Consider the following 26,234-nt stretch of genomic DNA (forward strand, 5'->3'; position numbering starts at 1 on the left):
TGTGTGTGAGAGAGAGAGGGAGAGAAATCAATCAGGCTTCTGACTAGTATTATGATATAAATAAAGAAATGAATGAATGAATAAATAATAAATCAGAAGAGAGAGAGAGAGAGAGAGAGAGAGAGAGAGAGAGAGAGAGAGAGAGAGAGAGAGAGAGACAGAGAGAGAGAGAGAGAGAGAGAGAGAGAGAGAGATACACACACAGAGAGAGAGAGAGACACTGACTTTTGGACTACAGTGCCGACCACGCCCACTTGCTGTTTTTCGCGCGAAATTTGGACGGTACCATTTCGGCGCATGGGAGGGGAGAGAAAGACGAGACAACGTCATCATTGTGTGGTTCCCGTCGACTTTCTTCCTCTCGCAAAAGTCAAGGAGACGTTTTAGTACTTTAGTACACATTTTCATGTCAAAATAATATAACCTCAAAGCTCAAAGACCCGCGTGTTGTAAAGTGGACAGCAGAGCCCACCCCCCTTCCCCCCTCATGCACAGACCCGCGCTCTGTTTGTTGTCAGTGTTGCCATGTCTGCTTATTATAAGCGACTTTTGGCTTGTCTTTCTGTAAAGTTGCCTATAAATATTGGTAGTTGCGGGTTGCGTTTTTGGGGCTTGTTTCTAAAGTGTAGAGTTGTTTATTCCACATTAATGTATTTGTCCAACTAAGGACCCCACATTTAAAAAAGAATTGTGCCAGGAACAACAAGATTTGTGTTGTTGTTAAAATGTAATATTCCACATTTTGTCACATTTATTTTTTTCCATGATCGTTTTCAAAATAGCAGATCGATCTACAAGCTCACAACGCGTCACATTGCGATGCGATGTGAGCTTGTAGATCTGCTATTTTCAAATGTTGGGCTTGTTTTCATGGACCTGGTTGCTTGTTTCTCTCACACGACGTGGCAACACTGTTGTTTGAATCCAGTTTCATTCATACCTCAACAACAAGCAGCAACGAGGAGAGGAAACTGTCTTTTAATCGAAAGATATAAAGCACATCACAATGACTTTAACCTCTAAGGTAAGCAGTCTATTATTGGTGTTGTAATATATCGGTAGATATAGTTGCAACAACAGAACAACATTCGTGGTGTTTTAACTAAACTTGGTCAAAGTAGCCGCATTTTAGTTGGCCGTGTCCCTCCTCCTACACTACATGACACACATGTGGTCTTTAAAACATTTAAACATAAGAGAGATATCTTAGTATTTGATGTGCGAACAATAAGCAGCTACCTATACGTTAAACTACCCGTTAAACATTAGAATGGAGCTTTACTTTTCTTAGTTTTGCTACGAGAGAGAGAGAGAGAGAGAGGGTTTAATGAGTCATCAAACTCGAATCTGCTAAGTGGAAACATATTGTCATTAATAATGGCAATTCCACTTAATTAGTTCGACCTCAGCACCAATGTGGTGTTGTTGTGGGCAAATGTAAAGGATTGTTTGATTGATTGAAGTGTTTATTAACAGTTTGCAGAATTACAGTACATTACAAGCACAACTCAATACAAAGACTGTTAATTAGCTGTGAGTGGACGACACCATAAAGCATTACACTTGTTTACAATAGGGTCCACCGTTTTCAATTCAATTCATCATAACATTTAGAGACACAAATAAATATACACAAAAACGGAGGAGATGAGGGATGAGGGCTTTGGTCCCTCTGCAGTTCCTGGCAGCAAGAGGATGAGGATTTAATTTGAAATACGGCATATGGGTCCCCAATGTGGCGTCCGGGGACCCCCCAGGGGTCCTTAGTTGAGGCAGTTCCAGGGGGTTCCCCAGCTAAATGATAGTTTGGAACCAAATTAACCCTTTTATGGGTCTGTAACGGGTCCGTTTGCAACACATGGTTCCATTTGTACACTCTCAGAGTTAAATTATGATTTCATATAATATAAATTGAGGGTCCCAGAGATAGAAATGTCATTAAAGGTGGTTCCGTAGACCAGTGGTTCAAAGCTTTTTCATGTCAAGGACCCCCAAATTGACACTAATTAGCCCGCAGACCCCCGTTTGAAAATATATGCCAGGGACCCCCATGAGAGAAAATCTTTATGGCTCTAGCAGTGATTTCCAACCCGTTTAATTTCAAGGACCCCCAGATTGATGCATTAGTCTATATACGGACCCCCATTTAATGGCATTTATATCTCAGGGACCCCAATTTATATTGTAAAATCAATGTTAATTTAACTCTGAGAAATGGAACCAAATGGACGCGTTATTTGGTTCCATCTGTACACTCTCAGAGTTACAGACCCATAAGGGTCCATTTGGTTCCATTTGTACACTCTCAGAGTTACAGACCCATAAGGGTCCATTTGGTTCCATTTGTACACTCTCAGAGTTACAGACCCATAAGGGTCCATTTGGTTCCATGTGTACACTCTCAGAGTTACAGACCCATAAGGGTCAATTTGGTTCCATTTGTACACTCTCAGAGTTACAGACCCATAAGGGTCCATTTGGTTCCATTTGTACACTCTTCAGAGTTACAGACCCATAAGGGTCCATTTGGTTCCATTTGTACACTCTTCAGAGTTACAGACCCATAAGGGTCAATTTGGTTCCATTTGTACACTCTCAGAGTTACAGACCCATAAGGGTCCATTTGGTTCCATTTGTACACTCTTCAGAGTTACAGACCCATAAGGGTCAATTTGGTTCCATTTGTACACTCTCAGAGTTACAGACCCATAAGGGTCCATTTGGTTCCATTTGTACACTCTCAGAGTTACAGACCCATAAGGGTCCATTTGGTTCCATTTGTACACTCTCAGAGTTACAGACCCATAAGGGTCAATTTGGTTCCATTTGTACACTCTCAGAGTTACAGACCCATAAGGGTCCATTTGGTTCCATTTGTACACTCTCAGAGTTACAGACCCATAAGGGTCCATTTGGTTCCATTTGTACACTCTCAGAGTTACAGACCCATAAGGGTCCATTTGGTTCCATTTGTACACTCTCAGAGTTACAGACCCATAAGGGTCCATTTGGTTCCATTTGTACACTCTTCAGAGTTACAGACCCATAAGGGTCCATTTGGTTCCATTTGTACACTCTCAGAGTTACAGACCCATAAGGGTCCATTTGGTTCCATTTGTACACTCTCAGAGTTACAGACCCATAAGGGTCCATTTGGTTCCATTTGTACACTTTCAGGGTTACAGACCCATAATGGTCCATTTGGTTCCAAACTATCATTTAGCTAGGTCCCCCCCTGGAGCTCCCTCAAGGACCCCCTGGGGGTCCCCGGACCCCACTTTGGGAACCACTGCAGTAGACTAATGCATGTCAACCTGGGGTTCTTTGAAATTAAACGGGTTGAGAATCTCTGATGGAACCGTACAAATCTTCTCTTATTGGGGGTCCCTCATGGCATATGTTTTCAAACGGGGGTCTGTGGGCTAATAGGTGTCAATTTGGGGGTCCTTTCTTGACGTGAAATAGTTTAAGAACCACTGGACTGAGGGACCCTTGTTTATTTTCTGTATTTTATAAAAAAGGTCAACCCATTTTGGTGTTTTAAACATAATGTTATAATTTAGCTATTGAAAAATAGCAGATCTACAAGCTCATAGCGCGCCACCGAGTGGCGCGCTACGAGCTTGTAGGTCTGCTATTTTTGAAAATGTGACGCAAATCATTGAATATATATTTCAAAGCGAACATTTTTAACTAAAATATTTGCTTCTGTGGGGTCCCTGGACCTACATATTTTCAGATGGGGGTCCGTGGCCCAATAGAGAGAATTCTGAGGGTCCTTGACATGAAAAAGGTTGAGCACCACTGACATAGAAACATAGGTTTTTCAGAAAAATGTTAGGATTTAGAAGCCTGTTTTTTTAATCGACCTCAGTCCAAAATGGGTTAAGTCATGTTTTTCCATAGCCTACTGTACATGTGTCCCCCTCCCTTTTTGTATTACTTTTTTTTAATGATTTTACAATTAAGCATACAAAATACACATGACTTACACAAAAGAAAAAGACAAGAAAAAAAAAAAAAAAAAAAAGTAGCAGTCAAAACCTACCCTGTCTTTAACTATTGTGATTAATTGAAAATGGAGGACCCTGATGTATTGTAAACACGTCTTCGTGCTTTTTCTGGTTTAATCCTCGTAGCAGTTATTTGTTATTTACCTGTGCTTTCATTTGAACTGTATCCATTCTACAAACTGTGAGTAACATTTTCAATCAATGAAAACCTCTGTCCCAAATGCAGAAAAGGTAGACAAACAAGGGTCCCCAAAAGGGGCTAGGGGACAGTTGGGTCTGGTGGCCACAGACCCCTCAGATATTTTGGAAATTTGTCATCTATTCTCAAATTGCCAAAGTGTAAATTGGGGTTAAAATCGTTCAACTGTTCCTCATTTATTTTATTTTGGGGGGGGCCCTGGAAACCCCCAGGGGTCCTTCCAGGGGTCCTTCCAGGGACCCCACCTTGAGAACCAATACAGACTTAAGTCACTATGAGATTGTGCAACAGTGCAACCCCCCCCCCCCCCCCCCCCACACACACACACACACACACACACACACACACACACACACACACACACACACACACACTCTTTGTCATGGACACTTGCACAGAACATTAATAATTCACACACACACACACACACACACACACACACACACACACACACACACAGTTTTGTTGCGATCATCAATGAATGAATGAAAGACCCTGGATACACTGATCTACTCATTTTTTCCCGCCCAGACTCGGCCCGTTGTTCGCAGACGGGCGCCGCATTTCAAGTCCAAGTTCATCACCACGGAGCTGGCCCGCCTGTTCAGCCAGTCGGACAGCGAGGAGGAGGAGTTCCAGGGCTTCAGCGACGAAGAGGAGCAGCGGAGCAGCAGAGGTCTGAAGGACGAGGAGGAGGAGGAGCAGCGGAGCAGAGGGGTCAGCAAGAGGCTGAAGAACATGGTACACTACTCCAGTGTTTTTGGCAGCAAAGTTCTGTTCAAAGACTATGACTAAAGTCATAGTCTTTGAATCTTCATTTAGTTTTAGTCATATTTTAGTCACCTGGAATGTTTTAGTGTTAGTCTAGTTTTTGTCGACTAAATGTCGTGAGATTTTAGTCGACTAAATCTACGGTTGATTTAGTCGACTAAAATGTATTTTGGCGGGCCTTGATGCCATCGTAATGGCTGATTTTAATGGCGCTGCGACGCCTAGTGAGCTTGTCGATCGGCTATTTTCAGCATGCAACCAAGTGGCATATCTTTTCATATGGGGGTTCGTGGGCTAATAAGTGTCAATTTGGGGGTCCTTGACATGCAAAAGTTTGGGAACCACTGTTACCACTGCACTACAGTACAACACATTATACCTGTCACAGTTGTAGTCCTGTCACAATTAATTGAAAACATATCGCGATCTAGATTCAGACACATATATGCAATCTCATTTCTAAATGAGGGGGGGCGGGGGGGGGGGGGGACTGCAGCCAACCAGAATGAATTATTCTGGTTGGCTGCAGTCCCCCCCCCCCGCCCCCCCCCGCCCCCCCCCCCTCTGGTTGGCTGCAGTCCAATTCATTCTGGTTGGCTGCAGCCCCCCCCCCCCCCTGGTTGGCTGCAGTCCAATTCATTCACTCGTTGGCTGCAGTCCAATTCACTGGTTGGCTGCAGTCCCCCCCCCCCCCCCCCCTGGTTGGCTGCAGTCCAATTCATTCACTGGTTGGCTGCAGTCCAATTCATTCACTGGTTGGCTGCAGTCCAATTCATTCACTGGTTGGCTGCAGTCCAATTCATTCACTGGTTGGCTGCAGTCCAATTCATTCACTGGTTGGCTGCAGTCCCCCCCCCCCCCCCTGGTTGGCTGCAGTCCAATTCATTCACTGGTTGGCTGCAGTCCAATTCATTCACTGGTTGGCTGCAGTCCAATTCATTCACTGGTTGGCTGCAGTCCAATTCATTCACTGGTTGGCTGCAGTCCAATTCATTCACTGGTTGGCTGCAGTCCAATTCATTCACTGGTTGGCTGCAGTCCAAATCACTGGTTGGCTGCAGTCCAATTCACTGGTTGGCTGCAGTCCAATTCACTGGTTGGCTGCAGTCCAATTCACTGGTTGGCTGCAGTCCAATCCACTGGTTGGCTGCAGTCCAATTCACTGGTTGGCTGCAGTCCAATTCACTGGTTGGCTGCAGTCCAATCCACTGGTTGGCTGCAGTCCAATTCATTCACTGGTTGGCTGCAGTCCCCAACCCCGCCCCCCCCCCCCCCCCTCTGGTTGGCTGCAGTCCAATTCATTCTGGTTGGCTGCAGCCCCCCCCCCCCCCCGGTTGGCTGCAGTCCAATTCATTCACTGGTTGGCTGCAGTCCAATTCATTCACTGGTTCGCTGCAGTCCAATTCACTGGTTGGCTGCAGTCCCCCCCCCCCCCCTCCCCCCCGCTGCAGTCCAATTCATTCTGGTTGGCTGCAGTCCAATTCATTCTGGTTGGCTGCAGTCCCCCCCCCCCCCCCCCCCCCTGGTTGGCTGCAGTCCAATTCATTCACTGGTTGGCTGCAGTCCAATTCATTCACTGGTTGGCTGCAGTCCCCCCCCCCCCCCTGGTTGGCTGCAGTCCAATTCATGCACTGGTTGGCTGCAGTCCAATTCATTCACTGGTTGGCTGCAGTTCCAACGGATTGTGTGGCCCTGGTTTTTCCCTAGTGCGTCTGATCGAGGGTAGCTACTGGGACGTAAGTCGGGACTTGATCACTGAGGATACGTCCCAGTTGCATCCATGCGATGTATTTTCGTTCTGTGAATGTAATGCACAATCTCTGTAAAGCGCCTTGGACAAAGGCGCTATATAAATGCACCATTTTGTAGATTGGCCATTTCCCCCTTTTTCTAACAGATTTTAAGTATGAAATATGCTGTATTTACTATTTTGGCCATGATACATTATTGATTTTGATTATTGGTCTCGGTCATTGTCAGTCATTTCTTTGTGTATTTTAAGTTTGGTCAAATCTGCCTTATTTTGTTTTACAAATAATGGTAAATGATGCATTTATATAGAGCTTTTATCGAAAGCGCTTTGCATTACATTCATACACCGATGCCAGAGGAAAGAAACCATGCAAGGCACCAACCTGCACATCAGGAGCATTTAGGGGTTCAGAGTTCTTGCTCAAGGACACTTTGACACTAACTCTGGGGGAGCCCACAGGGATCGAACTGGGAAGACAGAGTTTTCTGAAAAACCTATGTTTCTACATCAGTCGTTCTCAAATATTTTCATGTCAAGGACCCCCAAGATTATCTGTAATCGGCCGCCGACCCCCATCTGAAAATATGTTGTTCCAGGGACCCCCGCCCCAGAAGCAAAGATTTGAGTTAAAAACGTTCGCCCTGAAATAATATATATATTCCAAAGATTCGCACTACATTTTCACGATTTAAAAAAAATAGCAGACCTCTGCAGTTTTTCAATAGCTAAAGTATAACATAATGCTTTAAAACACCAAAAGGGTGTTCCCGTCCCAAAATGGGTGAACTTTATTTTGTTCTGTCTCCAGAAGGTGGAGTCGGAGGAGGAGGAGGACAGTGACGTGGACATCGGCTTCTACTCTGACGGAGAGGACGCCTCCCCGCCCAGGAGGAGTCTGTGTGTGGCCATGAGGTAGGTGCACCCCCGTTTCGGAGGTTATCGCCCGATAATCAAGAAAATGTTCGTAATAATCAGCACCTTAGAAATACCCTCAGTATGTGATAATCAACATACTGGGGGGGATTCGAGTCCAGGCACCCAACACCAAGGATCGAGATGTTTGCTAAAGATAAGGAAGATGGTGTGCGCACAACCCCAAGTGCAAAATGTGGAAAAAAAACTATAATTTCAGATAGGGGACCGTAGGCTAGGGCATTAAGCAACTAGTCGACTATTCAACGCTATTCAACTAGTCGACGCTATTCAACTAGTCGACTATTCAACGCTATTCAACTAGTCGACTATTCAACTAGACGACTAGTAAATCCACTAGTTGACCTTGTTGGTACTAGTTGACTAGTTGATAAGAAGAAGAGAAAAAAAGTTTTTCCCCCATTTTGTAGGCCTCACGATCAGGTAGATTATAGTTATAGTCACCAATGTACACAGTTTTTAAATGTACAGATTTCTATTTTGATTTTTTGATTTTTTTTTTTACATAATAGGTAGTTAAACAACTAGTCGACTAGTAAACTAGGCAACTAGTAAAAATGACTAGAAGTGAATTCCCTACCGTAGACACACATTCATTCCAGGGTCTGACCTCGACATGAAAATGTTTGAGAACCACTGGTTTAAACTTTAAATGATAAATAAAATAAAATAAATCTGAAAGCAGCAAGCCCAGATAAGCAACTATACACTTTAGAAACTAGCCCCCCCCCCAAAGAAAACCTACAATATTTACAAGCGACTGTAAAACAAAAACAAGGCCAAAAACAAAACAATCCCAAAACGCAGTTTATAGTTAAAGGAGAATTCCTGCTAGAGGCTTTCTTACCTTTCTTACCTTTCTTTGTAGTTGTTACGTCCTCACCAGAGAGGTCCAGGTGTTATTTTGTGCTAGAAGGCTTTCTTACCTTTCTTTGTAGTTGTTACGTCCTCACCAGAGAGGTCCAGGTGTTATTTTGTGCTAGAAGGCTTTCTTACCTTTCTTTGTAGTTGTTACGTCCTCACCAAAGAGGTCCAGGTGTTATTTTGTGCAAAAGCTCCTTATTGGCTATTTCCCCTACCATAAGCCCTCAATGAATTGCATTGAATTTAATGGGAATTGAATGGGGCTATGTGGTGTTGTGCTAATTCGCTTATTTCCATCAAAATAAGTAGTAAAGTGTGCCGCTTGGGATATTATTTACATTATGAAGAGAGGATATATACAAAAAAATAATAATTTTGAGCGATGGAAATAAGCGAATTAGCACAACACCCCATAGCCCCATTCAATTCCCATTCAATGCAATTAATTTAGGGCTTATGGTAGGGGAAATAGCCAATAAGGAGCACAAAATAACAAAAATAACACCTGGACCTCTTTGGTGGGGACGTAACAACTACAAAGAAATGTAAGAAAGCCTTTTAGTATGGAATTCTCCTTTAAGGGACACAATAAAACGACCTCTGCATCCACGGGATGTACTACTGTACTGTTTTTTTATTCTAGTTTATTTTGCTAGCTTTAGTTATAATAATCATTTCTTCTTCTGTTTTCTACATGAATATAACCACATTATAATCATATAAAATGAAATGGGAGTTAAATGCTGCAATTTATAAAAAATGGCAAAATATGACTCCTAACGTCGTTGAAGTGGGACTCATCAAATGTCCCTGGGACTCATTTCTAAAAGTCCATCCCTGGGACTCATTACATTTAAAACTCACATTCTAATAAGCAGACCCACTGGTCACCCCCCTGTCCTCCACAGGTTCCCCACCAAAAGGCTGTCCACGCCGACAACGCAGGAGGTGCCCCAGAAGAGGGCGAAGAGGGCCGCCGCTGCCCGCGCCCCTCCTCCTCCTCCCTCCAGGAGGTCCAGTCGAACCACACCTTCTCCTCCCTCAAGGAGATCCAGCCGAACCACACCTTCTCCTCCCTCAAGGAGATCCAGTCGAACCACACCTTCTCCCTCTAGTAGATCCAGCAGAACCACACCTTCTCCCCCCTGCAGGAGATCCACCCGGAGGCTGCCGAAACAGGAGGAGGAGGAGCAGGAGACGACGACGGAGGAGGTCCTGGAGAAGGAACATAGGCCACAGCGCGTGCTCCTGTCCCAGATCCTGAAGAAGGAGCAGAGGCCGCCCCAACGGGAGCTGCTTCTGTCCCAGATCCTGAAGAAGGAGCAGAGGCCGCCCCAACGGGAGCTGCTTCTGTCCCAGATCCTGAAGAAGCAGGAGAAGAAGCCACATCGGGAGCTTCTCTTGTCCCAGAGTCTGAAGAAGCAGCAGGAGAGGCCGGAGCAGGTCGACCTTCTGCCACAGAGTCTGAAGAAGAGGAACGAGAACATCCTGGAGAACAAAGCCATGGTGAGAGACTGTTTGCGTGATGTGATACTCGCTGCCGAGGACGTTTTAGGACGGCTTTTTATATTTTGTATTGATTGGGAATGGTCTCGCTGATATCCACCGTCTAGCAGCGGGACTACCTTTTACGCAGTGCCTCGGTTTCGATGGGCGCTGATGGGACGCTTGCTTTACAGCGCCGGCTGCTACCGAACGACAACCTACCTCAAGCCCTAACCTAACCGCAAGCACGGAGCTGCGCATCCCTCACCAACCGTAATCCGGTCGTTTTAACGGACCCCTCTCCGGTCGTTTTAACGGACCTCTCACCAACCGTAATCCGGTCGTTTTAACGGACCCCTCACCAACCTTAATCCGGTCGTTTTAACGGACCCCTCACCAACCTTAATCCGGTCGTTTTAACGGACCCCTCTCCGGTCGTTTTAACGGACCCCTCACCAACCTTAATCCGGTCGTTTTAACGGACCCCTCACCAACCTTAATCCGGTCGTTTTAACGCACCCCTCACCAACCTTAATCCGGTCGTTTTAACGGACCCCTCACCAACCTTAATCCGGTCGTTTTAACGGACCCCTCACCAACCTTAATCCGGTCGTTTTAACAGACCCCTCACCAACCTTAATCCGGTCGTTTTAACGGACCCCTCACCAACCTTAATCCGGTCGTTTTAACGGACCTCTCACCAACCTTAATCCGGTCGTTTTAACAGACCCCTCACCAACTTTAATCTGGTCGCCTGTAAAACAAGCGCCCCATCAGTGACCATCGACTACCAGGCTGAGGCTCTGCGTAAAAGGTCACCCCGTTAGCAGCGTTCCCGTCGCTAGGTAGTAACGCTCGGCGCGCCTGTGGTCCGTCAATGAAATTATTCCCCGCCGACCGCCGCCATTATACATGTGCGATCTTAAGACGCTTTGTTTTTCTCAGAATTGAGGCTTTGATGTTAGTGGCCCATTTACTAAATCCTGTGGATGCAATGCCAACAGGAAGGATTGTTAAATATCGGTTGTTTTCTGTGGCCCCTTTTCCACCAAAATAACTTTAGGGTTGGTTGGTTTAGACTAGTCATTGGTTAGACCAGTCATTAGTCCTACAACTACAACCTATCTCAAACCCTCACCCTAACCTCCCACGGGGCAGCACACCTAAACCTAACCTTAACCCATGTCTAACCAATGACTAGTCTAAACTAAGTATGCACCCCACCCGACAGTTTATAATTTATATCACATCTGCATGATCTTCCAACCTGAATAGTGACACTTTGGATCTTACTTCAGGGCAAGAAGACTTTTTTTTTGTTTGTTTTTTTTAGTTCACGTTCCGAACCAACTTTTAGTGATTGGAACCAATTCAATTGGTTGAAATTTTACTGTCTAAGGAAATTGGCACATTTCCATTTTAGTTTAGTCTTAGTCTTTGGAATGAAACTTAATTTTTGTTTTAGCCACATTTTAGTCACCTGGAATGTTTTAGTGTTAGTCTAGTTTTAGACTAAACGTCATGCGATTTTAGTCGACTAAATCTACAGTTGATTTAGCCGACTAAAATGTATTTTGGCGGGCCTTGATGCTGTCGTAATGGCTGATTTAACATGGTGATCTACAAGCTCACCTTGATGCTGTCGTAATGGCTGATTTAACATGGTGATCTACAGCTTGATGCTGTCGTAATGGCTGATTTAACATGGTGATCTACTTGATGCTGTCGTAATGGCTGATTTAACATGGTGATCTACAAGCTCAAGTTCATTTAGTTTGCATTTAGTTTTCGTCATAGCATTAGTCGACGAAAACAACACTGTGGCATATATGAAATTAAATGATTACTATATTTACCCAGGGTATCTGGGCTAAACTCAAGAACTTGTTTCCAGCCAGGCCCTGCTCATAGAACACATTTCATCGTAGTGGTTCAATGCCTTGATCAAGGGCACTTCAGCGGTGGTAATTTTAACGGGTCGGACCGCTGATTCGAACTGGCGACCTTCCCGTATCAAGACCGCTCCGCTATCCGTTCGGCCACCGCTGCTCACATATATATATATATATATATAGTCCCATATGGGGCCAAAATGTTGGCATGATAACGGAAATAAAAATGCCCTTGTTTCGTAGTTGAAGAGCTGTGTCCGGTGGTTTTGACCGTGGTTCTTCTCTCTCCCTGTGTTTGGTGTGTCTCTTCCAGCTGGCCAAGCTGTTCTCTGAGCTGAGCACCATGGCTGAGCTGACTCCCCTGAATTCACCCCAGGTTAGTAGTGTTTACAATCGTGTACTCATGGATTCAAGTTCTCACAGTCGCCACAAGACTGATTTCAGTCCTTTGGATTCCACAGAAGCTGCGCTCCGAAAATAGCAGATCGACAAGCTCACAACACGTCGCGCTGCGGCGTGTTGTGAGCTTGTAGATCGGCTATTTTTGGTCATTAGTAGTTTTAAGAGCTACTACTATTTACTTAGTTAATCCTTTTACCTTATTTATAACTTTATTGTGAATAAGAAAAATATACAGAACTGTCCTTGTGTGCAATTATTAAAGGTCTAGAGCGGTGCCCCCTGGAGCCTCTACAGCTGTGCCCGTTGGGCACTGGCCTACTTGTAACGATGCAAGTTGGAAATGCATGTGTGATCTGTGTCCCTTTCTTATGCCCATATATGGAGTTCTTTGTCAGGCATGCCCAAATATGGAGTCTATGCAGATGTCGGAATGATTTCAGAACAGGCCAGCTCCATATATGGACACAGGGCAGGGGCCCTGTCTGTCCAGAGGCCTTTTTGGGTCGGTTCTGGACAACCGTGGGTCCGACCGACTCGACACCGGGCACAGCACCCCCTGTGTTGGGGTGGAACGCGTGTGTCGAATTTGAAGTAGGTGGGGCGACCGGTTCTCGAGTTACGTGGATTACACACGTACGTACACGTACGAGACTTGGTTCATTTATATTTAGATAGTTAGTTAAAAGATGGTTCACCTCAAAATGTCATTTTCCTATTGATTTATTAGGCTTAGGAATGCGACAAAAATGAGTTCAAGGCTCCATGTGTAATCTATAGGAAAAAAACTAATTTTGGGGGTGAACTATCCCGTCAACCTTTTCTTGATTTTATTCTGGATTCCTGCTTTCATTCAAACCCTGGAAAAAACACTGTTTTGCACAGAATTCTTTACTGTATAATTTGTCTCCCCTGTTTTGCCTGTCACTGAAAGGAACAGATCTTCAAGAAAACAAACAAACAAACAAACAAAGTGCTGCATCTGCAATTGAATATGGCTTGAAAATCAGTTCTATTCAGTAATTGGTGCATTTATATAGCGCTTTACATTGTGCATTACATCAACGCACACATTCATGCACCGATGACAGAGGGAAACCATGCAAGGCACCAACCTGCACATCGGGAGCAGTTAGGGGGTTCAGAGTCTTGCTCAAGGACACTTCGACACCAACTCTCCTGGGGGAGCCCACAGGGATCGAACCGGGAACCTCACGGTTCCCATCCGGCTGCATCCCCCAGTGAGCGACAGACGGCGCTGTGCGATGGAATATCGAGCGTTTAACGTCACCACAGAGATCAGTGTGGGGGATTTCTCCCATTTTCTTTGTTGTTTCTTCCCACAGAAGAAGAAGCAAACGACAGATAAATCGACGGCGCGGAAGCGGAGGTTTGAGGCGGAGGCGGGGTCGGAGAGGAGGAACCCGTCCCGCAAGGCCCGGCCGCCCGAGAACTTTGGCGTGGAGGAGAGGAGCGAGTCTCCCAGCCGGGGGGGCGGGGGGCGAGGAGGGCCCAGGACCGTGGACATCAGGAGACTGCTGGAGGTACGGTTATGCACAGGATATAGCCTCGGTACCGGTGTTGATTTTGTCTACTAAGACAAAGACAAAGTGTTCGTCGACTACCTTTTTCCACTGATAAAAACTGAATGAAAACTAAATGAAAACTAAGCTACGACGACTAAAAGTAAGACTAAATATATTGACAATTTCAACAAATAAATAAAAACTAGACTAAAATGCTAGAAAGGGGACTAGTGAACAAGAGTCGCAGCGCGACGCGTTGTGAGCTTGTAGATCGGCTATTTTCAGCAAGTGTAAAATCAGTCATTACGACGGCATCAAGGCCCGCCGGTGAACCAATATTTCTCCAGCGCTTGCTCCATGCACGTCCCTCTAGACCAGAAAGCCTGCTGGCTGGACCAGGCTACCCGCCCCTCTAGGCCAGAAAGCACGCTGGCTGGACCAGGCTACCCGCCCCTCTAGGCCAGAAAGCACGCTGGCTGGACCAGGCTACCCGTCCCTCTAGGCCAGAAAGCACGCTGGCTGGACCAGGCTACCCGTCCCTCTAGGCCAGAAAGCACGCTGGCTGGGCCAGGCTACCCGCCCCTCTAGGCCAGAAAGCACGCTGGCTGGACCAGGCTACCCGTCCCTCTAGGCCAGAAAGCATGCTGGCTGGACCAGGCTACCCGCCCCTCTAGACCAGAAAGCCTGCTGGCTGGACCAGGCTACCCGCCCCTCTAGACCAGAAAGCCTGCTGGCTGGACCAGGCTACATACTGTACAGGAGAGACAATTCCCATGCACATGTGACGCTTTTAATTCTATTTATTAGGAATGTACTATTCTACTACTACTGTATGTTATGAGTAGACGGTCCAGGCTCTGGTCAGGCTGCAGGCAAATCTGATACTGTTAACCAAATGTGACTGTTTTTGATACAGAGACAGACAGTCATTTTAATCCAAAATGAGTTAATAGCACAGGCAGCCTCTTCACATACTAGAGCATGTCTGAAATAAATGTCAGAGCTGAAATCGACATGTAAATATGAAATAAATGCTTAAACATGTAGCTAGGTGTAATGTTAGAGTCCACAGAAGACATGTAAATATGAAATAAATGCTTAAACATGTAGCTAGGTGTAATGTTAGAGACCACAGAAGACATGTAAATATCTATTATACATTTGAAAACATGTGCCCAAGCGCACGCACAGGAACAAAAGGCACCAGCTACTACGTCACTGACACACTGCAACACGCTGCAACACACACTGCAACAACACACTAACACGACACAGCCTTACCCTCCGCGTCGATCCACGGCTATCTCCTCATGTCGCGCCGCACGACCACATTCAACAACACCCGCGTAAACACTGTCATTGCACTGCCACTAAAGCCGCCTCCCGTCCACACTCACAAACAACATCAATATCAATAATAAACACCAACACGCCACAAGCACCGACACCCCCGCCTAATTTGTTGCCAGGTCTATGAAAACTAGCCCAGAAAAAATGCCATTCAACACGCTACTTACAACTCGCTTACAATTCGCGGACCTGGCAACACTGCATCCTGTTTTCCCATTGGCTACGGTTGCTACAACACGCATTTGCACTGCATGATGGGAGCAACACAGCTTAATGTAGGGGTCACCGATTGCTGTGCTACATCCCCCTCATGTTCTCAGCACCCCCTTCGGCTACACCACACACACTCACCTACACAATTCTCCACATGCAACACAGGCCCCTTATTGGCTAGCCCCCTCACATGGCGATCCCCACGCAGCCACACACACACAACGGCCACGTTCGCAAATATCGCACTGAGCGCACTGTGCAAATGCAATGCAAACTAATAGGCGAGTGTGCTTCGCCGCGGTATTTCCCAACGCGCCCATCTCATCGACACAACGCGCGCAGTCGGATGCCAAGCTCTTCCGCGATGTATTCCTTTCCCAGTCTCACCACACCACGGACTCATTGTAACCTCGCATCAGTGTCACTGCAGACACGTAATCACACTGTGGAGGATTTGTGACTGAGTGACTGTGTGTGTGTGTGTGTGTGTGTGTGTGTGTGTGTGTGTGTGTGGGGTTTGATTTCAGCATGTTTTGCAGTGCACACCATGGGACAAATCGCCTTTTCACCCCCTGCCACTGTGCCCACAAACGCATGTACAAGAGGAAAACAATCTAAACATTATATACTAACGTCAGCATCGGGCAGATTAACACACACCAGCGTTATTCTTATTGAAGTGCCTCTGATTTGTAACTGTGCGTTTATGTCAGTCACCGCTGCGACCCGTTGTTATTCAGCCACCAGCAGCAACATACGCACGGACTGGAGAGAGGCGACGTGTTTCTCTCCCTTCGGCTCATGTAGCCCTCATTGTAACTACAAATATTGTTCCCGAAGAAACAATGTGGGGTCACTGCAATCCAAAATATTGTAGGCCTACTATAATGCAGTCAAGGTCCCCACAAAAACATACTACAGTATGTTCTGCTCCATTCTCAACATCTTTTGGTTTCCAAAAACACTAACTTATTGTAAGTAAACCAAAACAGTAAAAAGCAGTTTCATGTGTGCTTATTTTAAATTAATTTAATTTGCTTTGATGTGAAAATAAAATACAACACATAATACCCATCTGTTAATACATGTGAAGGGCACAATACTGGGTTGAAAAACACAGCTGAAACATGAAGTGGAGTCTGTCAAATCTCGCAATTTCCTTCTTCCCATTGCGCTGCAACGGAACTAGGATGAGCCGCCCGAAGGGCGGCGAAATTCTAGTGAAATACATGCTTAAACATGTAGCTAGGTGTAATGTTAGAGACCACAGAAGACATGTAAATATGAAATAAATGCTTAAACATGTAGCTAGGTGTAATGTTAGAGACCACAGAAGACATGTAAATATGAAATAAATGCTTAAACATGTAGCTAGGTGTAATGTTAGAGACCACAGAAGTGAACCTTTCAAGCCTGTTTTCTCAACTCCTGTTTCTCTGCAAGACATTACTCTATAAGCCATATTTCCAAAACTGGTGGGTCAAACTGAACAACCAATATGTCAATTTGAAGCTATGATTCCATTCCCTGCTTTCACATGACATGAAATAAAAAAATCAATGACTTAGCCTCGGTCAGAAACGGTCACAAATGTCATGTTTAGGACTGGCTGTCGGTCCACACTGAAAATGGCACATTACACTCAATGTCAGATGCGCCGACGAGTGACACTCGTCACTCGAGAGTATACATCGGGCCTCGGTTTCTGAAATGAGATTTAAATCTGATGGAAAAAAAATGTGTCTCAGTATTCAAAGTATTCAAACCAGTTAATGTGGTTAACTTAATTAATTAATTGTGGCAAAAATCGGTTTCCATGCGTTTTATTTTTATTTTATTTATTAACCATTCTGCAGAAAATAGTACTTTCTACTTTTGGTACTTTAACCCATTTTGGGCGGGAACCCTTTTAGTTTTTTTTAAGCATTGTCATGATTTAGCTATTTAAAAATAGCAGATCTACAAGCTCATAGCGCGGCACCGAGTGCCGCGCTACGAGCTTGTAGATCTGCTATTTTTGAAAAATCGTGAAAATGTGGCGCAATGTATATTCTTTCAGAGCGAACGTTTTTAACTCAAATCTTTGCTTCTGGAAGGTCCCCCGGAACAACATATTTTCAGATGGGGGTCGGAGGCCAATTACATATATTTTTGGGGGTCCATGACATGTTTGAGAAAGACTGACATAGAAACATAGGGTTTTTCAGAAAACTGGCATGATTTAGAAGACATTTGTAGAATCGGCCTCAGGTCTAAACGCGTCGATACCAAATACTTTTGTACTTTATGCTCAAGCAAATTTAGAATTCCGTACTTGTACTTACTAACCGGGTACATCTAGTACATTTTGCAGTATTCATACTTTCACTTCAAATAAAAACACGCCAGTACTTTCCCGTTGGGGACGACAGGTGGACGAGGAGGGCGTGGACGCCAGCGGCCGTAAGAAGAGGCGGAGCTGCGTGAGGAGCGGCCACGCCCGCTCGTCGCGCTACGTGGTGAGGTCTGTGGACGACATCACCCGAGACGACCTGAACAACATCGCCCACCGAGCCAAGGACAAGATCTGGGACAAGGAGAATGTACGTACTAACTTAACGCACCCTCACGGGTCCATTTGGTTACAGTTTTTTTTCGCTCTCAATACTAACAATTATTGTTAAACATCTGCATTACTTAAAGGAGCATTCAGTGATTTTGGTGATTTGGAAAACCACCCAGTCCGCCCCGGTAACAAAATGTGCACATGCACACGCTCTACAGTGGGGGGAAGTGCAACAGCACGTGCACCAAGGCCCGCCTCCACACATGATTGGAGGAAGGCCCCTCTCATCCTGATTGGATGAAGGCTTTGCCACCCGCCACCAAAACTGAAACTACCAGGGGCCAGGAAATGATTCCCTGTACATTTTCCTCATAGACATTTCAAAAAAGTATTTTTTTAAAGACCTTATAAGCCTCGTACAAAGCCAACTCGAGTTGTGAGAAATCATGACAACAAACACAATTTTTCGGGCCGAACAAATAATGAGAAAGAAGCCGAAAACGGCAGGTTACAACACTTTTTTTTCTTGTTTTTCTTCTTTGTAATTATTTGTTTGGTCCAAAATATTGTGTTTGTTGTCATGATTTGTCACGACTCCAGTTGGCTTCGTACGACGCTTATAAGGTCTTTAAATAAATACTTTTTGAAATGTCTATGAGGAAAATGCATTGGGAATTATTTCCTGGGCCTGGCGTCGTCATGAAAGGGGGCGGGACTGCGACGTCCCGCCCCCTACCCTGGACAGAGGAAATGATTCTCCGTTCATTTTCCTCATAGACATTTCAGAAAGTATTTATTTAAAGACGTTTACGCCGCGGACAAAGCCAACTCAAGTCGTGACAAATCATGACAACAAACACAATTTTTTGGGCCGAACAAATAATTAGAAAGAAAAAAAAAACGGCAGGTTACAACACTTTTTTTGTTGTTTTTTTTCTATTGGTCCAAAATATTGTTTGTGTTGTCATGAGTTGTCACGACTCGAGTTGGCTTTGTCCGCGGCGTAACCGTCTTTAAATAAATACTAATAGAAATGTCTATGAGGAAAAATGCATCGGGATTCATTTCCTGGTCCAGGGTAGGGGGCGGGACTGCGACGCTCTATAGGCCTGTCGATCTAAGATTTGAACCAAAATAAATTGCAATAGTAATCGTAGTAATCTTTGCAATAGTCATTTTTTTATGATCCTTAGGGTCATTCAAACAACAATAATTAGTTGATCATGGTAAATTCAGGGGTTGAAAGTTGGTGTACCACTATGCAACCTACAGGGCAACGTTTTCTCATTTTCATTATGCTTTAAAGGGGCATTCCACCCATTTTCAACATTTTACTATGTCATTAATATACCTTAGAGCTGTTGTGTGGAAATAATAAAAAAGTCCCCCCATTCTGTGTTTCCTAGAACTAGAGGTCTGAAAAAAATCATTAACATGGTGAAACACATCTTGATGACATCATCAAGATGTGTTTCACCATGTTAATGATTTTTTTCATAATTACAGTTCTAAGAAACACAGAATGGGGGGACTTTTTTATTATTTCCACACAACAGCTCTAAGGTATATTAATGACATAGTAAAATGTTGAAAATGGGTGGTTTTCCCCTTTAAGTAGCATGTGACATGTCAAACTATTATTATTTTTATTGTTTTTCATGATTCCGAATCCATTGCAAGCATTAATTTTGCACGAAAAACGCTACTTTGGCTAAATTAGGCCATATAGTCACTTGCCCTTAGACTTAGTAGACTTATGGTGGTTGCACACTGGACGTGTTCTTCGGAAAACGATGGAGAAACGCCGCTAAAAATCCGAAAAACACGCTCTGTGTGTGGAGACCTTTAGACTTTCTTTTGGGTCACACCCCTTTTTAGCTTAGATTGACTGGCCTACTACCTGTCACTCTCTAACCCTGTCCTACCGCGCACAGATCTGGGACGAGGAAAATGTAAGAAATAATAATAATAATAATGAATTGCATTTTTATAGCGCTTTTCCAAGTGCTCAAGGCGCTTTACAATGGTTCATTCATTCATACATTGGGAGGTGAAGCGGCGAACAGTCGACGCCAGCGTCCTCACAGCGTCCTCACTTCCCACATTCACACACCGACGGTGGCGAGCTCACACCAACCGACTCATTGGAGGCAGTGTAGGGTTCAGTGTCTCATTGGAGGCAGTGTAGGGTTCAGTGTCTCATTGGAGGCAGTGTAGGGTTCAGTGTCTCATTGGAGGCAGTGTAGGGTTCAGTTTCTCATTGGAGGCAGTGTAGGGTTCAGTGTCCAAGGACACTTCGACATGTGGACAGGAGGAGGAGGAGCCGGGATTCGAACCGCCGACCCACGGATCATTGGACGACCTGCTCTACCTCCTGAGCCACAGCCGCCCTAGTAACACAAATCCCGTCCTTCTTTTTGAGTGGTGTAAACCACTCCTACAACTGGCTTTGTTAGTCTGTGCGCAAAAAATGAGCATGGTTGCTACGGTCACCCAGTTCACCCGGGTGTGATTTCATTACGTCAGAGCTGATCAGGCTATATAATACCTTACACCACTCAGTTCACACGGGTGTGATTTTTACTTTGACAGTAGTGTCAATCTGTCTATCATCACAGCGGGTTTTCAACCCTTCTCATATCGAGGCCCAATATTTATTCTGCATTTGAGCCACGGAACCACCGTTTGATGAGATTTAGCCTCGACTCGGGACATATTTTGTCATCGTTGGATATCGATTTTGTCCACAGTTCCATGCTGTATTGACGTTGGTACCGATAGGAGAGGAGAAAACAGGCAAACGTTGATCAAAATAACAATTCTTCTATACATTCCCTGCTTGCAGATGTTTAACAATGAATGAACTCTTGAGAGCGTAACATGGAACCAAATGGACCTCCTTGTACGGCTCCATTTGGTTTCATTTTACACTCCAGAGTTAAAGATCTAATTAGGGTCCATAAATTGGTTTACCAACTCTCCATCATCGGCCTGTTGTTGGTCTCCCAACTCTTGCACTGGGAGGACACCTGCTGGTTGACGAGGAGTACTGCCTCAAAGAGCAACATCTCCCCCCTGGGTGAAGTGGTAGAACCAGTTTTGAATCCTAGGGCAGTATTATGCGTGTCTTAAGTACCAGGTCTTATGACTTAACTTAAGACCTGGAGGCGTGGTCAATGCCATTTGGCTATTCCGAGTGGCCAAATGGCATTGATCACGCCTCCAGGTCTTAAGTTAAGTAATAAGACCTGGTACTTAAGACACGCATAATACTGCCCCTAGTCTCAAGTTGGTCAGACATAAATCTCACTGATTTTAATGCTGCGTGTGTGCAGTGATGTTTTCAATGTAATGAGTCCCAGGGATGCAGGGATGGTCTTTTAGAAATGAGTCCCAGGGACATTTTATGAGTCCCACTTCAACCACGTTAGGAGTCATATTTTGCCATTTTTTACAAATTGCAGCATTTCATTTTATATGGTTATATTCATGTAGAAAACAGAAGAAGACATGAGTATTATAACTAAAGCTAGCAAAATAAACTAGAATAAAAAAAACAGTACAGTAGTGCATCCCGTGGATGCAGAGGTCGTTGTTTTATTGCGTCCCTTAACTATAAACTGCGTTTTGGGATGCAAAATGCACCCTATTTTAATCTGTGTGTTTGTGTTTTTCAGGGCAGCTCGTGGGTTCATCTCTGCGTGTGTGTGTGTGTGTGTGTGTGTTTCAGGGCAGCTCGTGGGTTAATCTCTGCGTGTGTGTTTCAGGGCAGCTCGTGGGTTAATCTCTGTGTGTGTGTGTGTGTGTGTGTGTGTTTCAGGGCAGCTCGTGGGTTAATCTCTGCGTGTGTGTGTGTGTTTCAGGGCAGCTCGTGCCACCAGTGCAGACAGAAGACTCTGGACACCAAGACGGTGTGTCGCAGTGGGTTCTGCTCGGGGGGCAAAGGTCAGTTCTGTGGTCCGTGCCTGAAGAACCGCTACGGAGAGGACGTGGGGACCGTGCTGCTGGACCCGGTCAGTAGCTACGTGCATGCACACACGCACTCATGCACGCACGCACGTACGCACGCACGCACGCGCACATGCACACACAGGCCATCATACAGTAGTGTGTCTCACCTTTTTTTTTTTTTTCTCTCTGACATTTCGATTCTTTTTCATTAAAAGAAATACATTGTCTCAAAATGTGAATTTTCCTATTGGAAGAAAGACCAAAACCTAAAAGGATCCCTGGCTAATAAGACAAATATGCCTTAAAACATTATACTTGCCCTCTATGAATAAAAATAAAAACACCATCATTATTTTATTTCTTTCATAAATGGAGAATATTTCACTCAATATGGACTGCTCCCATCGCAGGTTTGGTCCATGTGTGGTCCAGCCCTATGGAATGCATATGCTAATAAAAACAACGTAATACTTCCTAAGGATCATAATATAATAATAATAATAATAATAATAAAACTTTATTTGTATAGCACCTTTCATGCCATGAAATGCAGCTCAAAGTGCTTTACAGAGCAATGGAGAAAAAAAAGAAAAGAAAAGCAAGGCATAAACATTAAGAGCAGTAATGCAATACAGTGAGGACATGAATAACACAAAATTAAAAGATCAATTAAAAGCAAGAGTGTAGAAGTGAGTCTTGAGCTGCGCTTTAAAAATGTCTACAGATGCTGCCTGTCGAAGGTACAGTGGGAGTTTGTTCCACGCCGTCGGCCCGTAGAAGCAAAACGCTGCTTCCCCGTAATATGAGCATCAAAGCAATATTTAGATACTTTTTTATTAGCACGTGCAGTCAATACATTCCCTGGGGCTGGACCACACATGGACATATGACATATCATCAATTTGCGACACGAGCAGTTCCTATTGAGTGAAAGATTCTCTATTTATGAAAGAAATACAAATATTTAAGGTGTTTTTTATTTTTAGTTATAGAGGGCAAGTATAGTGTTTTAAGTAGAGCTGGGACTCGATTAAAAATTTTAATCTAATTAATCAGAGGCTTTGTAGTTAATTAATCTCGATTAATCGCATTTTAATCGCATATCATTATTTGACCCGAGAACAGTGAGAAAGCTATTTTTTTTAATGGATTTTGGTATACTAGTGAATCAATGAATAGTGAATACATAAGTTTAAGCAATAAAACATTGTTTTTGTAGTAATAAATTATAATAATATCTCAAATTTAATAATTTATATAGAGCTTTTCTGAGTACCCAAAAATGCTTTACAAGGGGGACATGATAAATCAAAAACAACTTTATTAGAGGAAAAACACTAAGGAATTAAATAGATGAAATAGCTGGGGAAAGCAATATTGAAGGTTTGGATGGTGGGGGCATGTTTCTGAGAGTTTGGGGAATGCATTCCACAGGGTTGGGGGGGGCTTGGTGCAGCAAATATGTGACATGACCATAAGAAAGCACCTCTGTGTTTCTTCCGTGGACATACAGTAACAGCCATTAACAGATTTTACATTTTATTTGGCCATAACCGTTTAGTTAGAAACCATGTCATCTGGTCGGGTCCTTGAATTGCTACTGGTAGTTGGAATAACGTTAGCTCTGATCCATAGTGTTAGAAGGAGGAAAGTAGGCTTTCACATATTTTTTTGTGCTAAAAACGAGGGGCTGCACAGCCTGCACTTCCGTGGGTCTGAGGGGAAAGGATCAAATTAAGTACCATAGAACTCCTCCTGAGTCCTAACTACGCTATGGACCAGAGCTACTGTTGTTGACGTTAGCTTCCAGGCTAGGCAACATGCAACATGTTTCGCATCGAGCCGATACTGGAGGCTTGACGAGGTGCGGTCTTCGGTGATATGCGAATTCTTTATTGAATAATTGCACACAACTGTGCTGTAATCCACGCTATCATCGGATAGCCTTTTAAATCCTATTTCCAATCCACGGGGACAAGCAAAGTGATCTCAGCGGCTTCCCCCGGTCTGGTGAACTGTCTGGTGGTGTTATTGTTCCCCCAATGCTGCTGGGCCATACCATTCTAAAGGGGGGTGGTTTCCACTCCCTGTAACAACGGACACTTCACTCGGTGAACTGGGTGGTGCGCCGGTCCATCTGAAAACTGTCCAGTGACAACGTTCCGCGGTGAAAAAAATAGTGCGATTAAAATGCGTTAATTTTTTTAACGCGTTAATTTTTCTGTAGTTAATTGATCTCAATTAACGCGTTAAAGTCCCGGCCCTAGTTTTAAGGCATATTTGTCTGGCCAGGGATCCCTTTAAACAAAGAAAGATAAATCCTCTTTGGGATTAAACAAGTGAAAACGTTTACAATATTAACATCCAAATGAATTCCTTAAAAAAAACATTTTAATGTTCAGGTGCCCACTCTTCCTGCAACCGTTAGCAATGTGAAATGCCACTGAATCTGTAGGCCTAATCCTTTTCCATTTAGATTCTGAATCTGTAGGCCTAATCCTTTTCCATTTAGATTCTGTCTGAATCTGTAGGCCTAATCCTTTTCCATTTAGATTCTGAATCTGTAGGCCTAATCCTTTTCCATTTAGATTCTGTCTGAATCTGTAGGCCTAATCCTTTTCCATTTAGATTCTGTCTGAATCTGTAGGCCTAATCCTTTTCCATTTAGATTCTGTCTGAATCTGTAGGCCTAATCCTTTTCCATTTAGATTCTGAATCTGTAGGCCTAATCCTTTTCCATTTAGATTCTGAATCTGTAGGCCTAATCCTTTTCCATTTAGATTCTGTCTGAATCTGTAGGCCTAATCCTTTTCCATTTAGATTCTGTCTGAATCTGTAGGCCTAATCCTTTTCCATTTAGATTCTGAATCTGTAGGCCTAATCCTTTTCCATTTAGATTCTGAATCTGTAGGCCTAATCCTTTTCCATTTAGATTCTGTCTGAATCTGTAGGCCTAATCCTTTTCCATTTAGATTCTGTCTGAATCTGTAGGCCTAATCCTTTTCCATTTAGATTCTGAATCTGTAGGCCTAATCCTTTTCCATTTAGATTCTGTCTGAATCTGTAGGCCTAATCCTTTTCCATTTAGATTCTGTCTGAATCTGTAGGCCTAATCCTTTTCCATTTAGATTCTGTCTGAATCTGTAGGCCTAATCCTTTTCCATTTAGATTCTGTCTGAATCTGTAGGCCTAATCCTTTTCCATTTAGATTCTGAATCTGTAGGCCTAATCCTTTTCCATTTAGATTCTGTCTCGTCATATGGGCCATGTGAAAAATAATGATGCCACATCTCTCTCTTCAACTTGTGACAGCTGATGCTTGTACTGTGAAGGCAAAGGTTTCTGAACGTCTCATCCTCCATTTTTACGCGTGCTGAAAATAGCCGATCTACTAGCTCACGTGTTGCGGCGGCGACACGTTGTGAGCTTGCAGATCAGCTATTTTTTTAGCATGTGACACGTCGTACGGCGAAGCATACGTCAGGCTTCCCTTTTGTTTTTAGCCGAGGCGACGTACACAGTCAGACAGTCAGACACACATGGCTCCTCTGTGCAAAATAAACAGTGTACACTACCCGACTTTGCGATAATAAGGGACAGTAGGTCGGGACACGGTATTGATAAGCTTCATGTTGTGCAGCAGCAGTGCCAGTCCGCAATGCTTTGCACTCTTCCCACTCGCCGCTATGCCCGCAGCCCGTGTCCATTCTCCAGGCGCTGGAACAAGCAGGGTCATCCCTATGTTCCCCAGGTTCTATGTTCCCCAGGTTCTATGTTCCCCACTTAGGGATTAGGGTTAGCGTTAAGTTTCTGGTTTAAGGACTTCAGTGTTCTGTACTATACAATTGTATGTATAAGTACAGAACAAAGAATGTTTGCCATCTTTGTTGAAGAGTCTGAGCAATTATGTTTTAGTTTATTTTATGCCAGTGTTACTTTTTAGTTGGCTAAGACTAGATAGTTTAAGTAGCCTAGGCAGGCCTAAAGTTCAATGGATTGTTCAAAGACTGAGCTTAAATCAGAATGTGCTACTAAAAGTAAGACTAAGTTGCTAAAATACTTTGTCTTATTAGAATTACTAAAATTACTAGGTTAGGTTTCTGGTAGGGATGCACCGAGAGGGAAATTCTTGGCTGAAACCGAATATAGGAAATAGTTGGCCGAATACCGAATATGATTAATATTATATATCTTTTTTCCTACCATTGCTGTCATGGCCGTACCTTAAAGCTACCTGATTTATGGCAAAATAAATGGTTATGGCAAAACTTAACTTTAATTATAATCACTATTATGGGTCCACAAAATATTTATTCAGCTCTTTTGAATGCATTAATTGC

At 44.0% G+C, this 26,234-nt stretch overlaps 1 protein-coding gene across 3 annotated transcripts in view; it reads left to right on the plus strand.

The window, feature by feature from the left end:
• Window positions 1-901: 901 nt before the first annotated feature.
• Window positions 902-26,234, plus strand: part of cdca7b (cell division cycle associated 7b) — a 32,677-nt gene continuing 7,344 nt past the window's right edge. For all 3 annotated transcript variants that reach the window (XR_013791772.1, XR_013791773.1, XM_079523117.1), the window contains exons 1-8: window positions 902-1,024; window positions 4,744-4,953; window positions 7,545-7,648; window positions 9,442-10,039; window positions 12,224-12,286; window positions 13,656-13,853; window positions 17,810-17,980; window positions 21,807-21,956. Coding sequence is in view for 1 of the 3 variants with exons in the window: in XM_079523117.1 (XP_079379243.1) it covers window positions 1,007-1,024; window positions 4,744-4,953; window positions 7,545-7,648; window positions 9,442-10,039; window positions 12,224-12,286; window positions 13,656-13,853; window positions 17,810-17,980; window positions 21,807-21,956 (1,512 nt within the window). In the remaining 2 variants the exon portion in view is untranslated. The remainder of the gene's footprint in view (window positions 1,025-4,743; window positions 4,954-7,544; window positions 7,649-9,441; window positions 10,040-12,223; window positions 12,287-13,655; window positions 13,854-17,809; window positions 17,981-21,806; window positions 21,957-26,234) is intronic.

The sequence above is a fragment of the Electrona antarctica genome, assembly GCF_951216825.1.
Source record: "Electrona antarctica genome assembly, chromosome: 15".
NCBI lineage: Eukaryota > Metazoa > Chordata > Actinopteri > Myctophiformes > Myctophidae > Electrona > Electrona antarctica.